Here is a 4,165-nt window from a genome sequence, read left to right as displayed (position 1 = left end):
TGGGAAACACTTCACTGCTCAAATCAGCCTGAGATATGAAAATGCAGGATTACTTAACATATCTCTGTGCTGTGGGAAACCTTTCTTGCAACCTAGCCAGGTACCCTTGCGTGTTCGCTCAGACCCGGGCGCTGCGGCCATCCCTGTGCGCCAGGCGTCCATCAGAACGGTGTCATCCCCTACGTTATTCCCGGCTCCTCCCGCTCTGTGTCTCCGGTTTCGCGGAGACAGGCCAAAGGCAGATTAACACGCCCGATGAGAGCACAGAGCCAGGCCCGGAGCACTTTTATTTAAGGAGCCGCTCCGAGCCCGCCGGTGCCGCGGGCGCTCCCCGGGCCCTCAGCGGCGGAGGCCGGCGCGCGGAGGCCCGGCCGGGGCCGGCAGGGGGCGCGTCAGAGTGACGGCACCCACAGCCAACGAGCGCGCGCCCCAGGGCTGCCGGGGGCCAGATGGAGTGACAGCACCCGCGCCCAATGAGCGTGCTCTCCCGAGAAGGGGCGGGGCGCTGGGCCGCTGGAGGGGCGCTGCCGCCCGCGGCGGGGCGGGGAGGCTGCCGTAAGATGAGGGCGCGGCCGCCCTGGTTTACCCGAGCGTGAAGCAGCGGCTCCGCCTCCCGGACGGGAGAAGAAGCAGCGGGGGCCGATCAAGGCAGGGCGTGGGCGGGGAGCGGCCCCTTCCTGCGGCCGCGCTGGGCCCGTAGCGTTCGGCGGCGGACGGTACGACTCGAGCTCTCCATGAGTGGCCTGCGCCGCCGGCCAATGGGCGAGGCGGAGCGCGCCTCGCTCCCCGCCCCCCGCGCGCGCAGAGGCCAATGGGAGGCCGCGGGGAGGGGCGCGCGGGGCTAGGCGCGCGCTGGGAGACGCCCTCACCACCAGATGCAGGGGAGAGTCCTGCGGGCGGCGGCGCCAGCGGCGGGAGCGGCAGCGGCGGCGAGAGCGGGAGCGGCGGCGGGAGCAGTAGCAGCAGCAGTAGCGGCAGGAGCAGCGAGCAGGAGCAGCGGCGCCGCGTGGGCATGGGGTCGCGGGCAGCGCGCGCCTCGCCGCGCTGAGGGAGCAGCGGTAGGCTCGGGGCGCGGCGAGGGCGGCGGGGGCGCAGGTGCCGGGGGCGGCCGCAGCCGCCGGGCGGGGCGGGGGACGTGTGGCGTTCCGCGTCGCGCTGCCCGCGGCCGCCCCCGCAGTCGGGGCGGCGGCGCCGTGGCCGGCGCGTTGCGGCCCCGGTGCCGGCGGAGCGGGCTGTAACGCCGCTTGTGTCGTTGGCAGGATCCGAACGCAGCCGCGGGAGCCGCCTCTGCTCGTGGCAGCCTGCTGTCACCTTCCCTTCTGGCAATGGGGAATGGACTCTCGGACCAGACGCCGATCCTCTCCAGCCTGCCTTCTTTCCAGAGCTTTCACATCGTCATCCTGGGGCTGGACTGCGCTGGGAAGACGACGGTACTGTACAGACTGCAGTTCAATGAGTTCGTCAACACTGTCCCCACTAAAGGATTTAATACGGAGAAAATCAAAGTGACGCTGGGCAATTCGAAGACGGTCACTTTCCACTTCTGGGATGTGGGCGGCCAGGAGAAGCTGAGGCCGCTGTGGAAGTCGTACACGAGGTGCACCGATGGCATCGTGTTTGTGGTGGACTCCGTCGACGTTGAGAGGATGGAGGAGGCCAAAACAGAACTTCATAAGATTACTCGGATATCTGAGAATCAAGGAGTGCCTGTCCTTATCATTGCTAACAAGCAGGACCTGAGGAACTCTCTCTCCCTTTCTGAAATCGAGAAAATGTTAGCAATGAGTGAGCTGAGTTCTTCAACACCCTGGCATTTGCAGCCTACCTGTGCAATCATTGGAGACGGACTTAAAGAGGGACTGGAGAAACTACATGATATGATAATTAAGCGAAGGAAAATGTTGAGGCAGCAGAAAAAGAAGAGATGAGTTCTTTTTTGACCTTTTTATTTTAGAGTAGTTACATGGTCAAAATTTGACGTAAGACAGCTTCCAAACCCGGGCCTACCTGTTTGGATGCCGTTAAGCTTAGTTACGTTAAACAATCGGTTGCACAACCTTGCTGTGTGCAGGAGGGCTGTGCAGTTGTGGATTTTTTTTTTTTTTAAACTAGTCTCTTCTGAGTTTTTTGGCTCTGTATTATTTCAGAAGCCCTAATAGATGATGTAATGCTATCAGGAAATGGATGGGTGGGTATATGTGACATGGATGTCTAAATAGCCAAATAAAACGAGGGTTTTCTGCTTAGTGTTGTACTCATATGTTTGAGGGTGCCCTCTGCAAGCAATTTGCGTTGAAGGTGTTCTGTGTTTTTAAACTTCTAATGCTCGTAAGTGGAGTGCTTAGGTGAACATTATACAGCTTTAAAAACATGTATGAAGCTAGTAACCCATAATTTCATTGAGGCTGTTGTTTTACCTTGTTTGAGGATTTTTATGAAAGCTTGGCTACACGTGGTTTTTTTTTAATTTGGCAGTTTTTGAAATTGAATCATGTTCAGTTCAAACACTTGAAATTTTAAGTGCTGTGGATTCTTCAACTGGTAAAAGAAAGACTTTGACAAGTAAAAACACGATGGAGCATGAAAAAGTGGTTTCCCAACATATAGCATGTTTTTTGATATGTAAGATTTTTATTTTTTAGAAGTAGCCATTCATCATTATACAGTGCTAATCAGGTTTAAAATGTTACTCAAAATTAGTAATTTATTTCTGAATGATGAGTATTATGTCCTCCTAGTATCAAAAGTCAATGAATTGCAGTAAAGGAGCTATAAAGAACAACCACGGCTGCTGTGGTTCTAACCAGTGCAGCATTCTTTGCCCTATTGGTGACTGTCCTGGCAATACTTATAATGAAGTAAAGATGAAGTTAAAATTAGTAGAGCACATCTTGTATCTCCCCAAAATATACCCCATTTTATTAAAGTGGTATTGCTATGTCACTTTCAACGTATGCTTTTTTTGTTGTGACTCTTACAGTATTTTGTGGTTAGGAATGTAATAATGCTTTATACACTCAAACATTAGACACTACCAGGGGCGGGGATGGGGGGGGAGGGAAAGGGGGAAGAAGATTTTCAAGATTGGCCTGTGTTCTGCTTTAATTATGCTTTAAGCTGTTCTTGTTTACAGAGTGTGCAAACAGTGTTAACTGGGCAGGATAGTGCTTGACAGAAAAGGGAGGGTAGTGTTTCTTACTGGTACAGAGCTTCAAGTGACTCTTTAGATACTTGGTTAGCAATTAAAAGGGCTAAAGCAGAGCCTGGATTTTTAAGACTAACTTTAGTGGTGCTGTAGAAATTCATCAGAATGTTAGATTGTCTTTAAACTTTTGTTGGAAATATCAGATTAAAAAAAAGTTAAAAAAAGCAAAATCACTTTCCTCCTCTCAACCAGCAAAGTAATACATTTTTCTTACCTGCTGCCATGTATCAGGAGGATGACAGCTACAAACCTGAATGTCAATCGATGTAATTTAGCTATGTTTAAAAAAGAAAATCAGACTTTTTAACCAGCAGCTGTTTGACTAGGAGGTAACCAAAAATGCACTTTAGTGTCTTCAATAACTGAAAGTGACAGCTGTTTGTTTTTTTTATGACATCTTGGTCCTTTTTGAATAAACTGAAGTAGCTTCCAGTGGAGCTTTTGTATGTTGGTTATATATGTACCTGCACTGGTGACATTGTAAGTCACTTACTCAAGTAATGTCTATATTTATAGAAATGTGGATGACTTCTTAAAACCTCAATAAACAATTCAAAACAAGCCTGCAGAGAGAAGGTGTCTGACTTCTTGTGCTGCAGTGGTACATTCTTATCAACCTCTGTGCACAGAGTTCTGCTGTTACTCAAATCAGTATTTCTGTTGAATAACCAGAGTCTGAAAATGTGGTGAGGCTTATAAATGTCACTTCATTAGAAATTGAAGGTATCTCACTGAAAATTTTGGAGCAATGGTGTATCTTTATGTTCATGTAAGAAATACTTGCTGCCATGATTCTTTGCCAATGATGGCTCTTGCATAATTTGAAACATCTTGTATACAGCTGAGCTTGTTTTGTCTTAAGTACAACACTTAACAGGCAGTGTTGGGCAGATACCACATGTATTCTCAGGTGGTGCTAGATTTAGTGTCTTTAGCCTTGCTTATATATGAAGCTGAGGC

General features: G+C 50.2%; 1 protein-coding gene across 1 annotated transcript; it reads left to right on the top strand.

Annotated features, from left to right (window-relative positions):
- Positions 1 to 732: 732 nt before the first annotated feature.
- ARL4A (ADP ribosylation factor like GTPase 4A) lies at positions 733 to 3,766 on the top strand. The gene is made up of 2 exons (XM_063411398.1): positions 733 to 1,058; positions 1,260 to 3,766. The coding sequence occupies exons 1-2, from the start codon at positions 876 to 878 to the stop codon at positions 1,926 to 1,928; spliced, it is 852 nt and encodes a 283-aa protein (XP_063267468.1). The 5' UTR covers positions 733 to 875; the 3' UTR covers positions 1,929 to 3,766.
- Positions 3,767 to 4,165: the final 399 nt, after the last annotated feature.

Source organism: Prinia subflava, chromosome 1 (assembly GCF_021018805.1).
Source record: "Prinia subflava isolate CZ2003 ecotype Zambia chromosome 1, Cam_Psub_1.2, whole genome shotgun sequence".
Lineage (NCBI taxonomy): Eukaryota > Metazoa > Chordata > Aves > Passeriformes > Cisticolidae > Prinia > Prinia subflava.
Note: the sequence above shows the minus strand (reverse complement) of the source record. Positions and strands in the feature narration are given on the sequence as shown.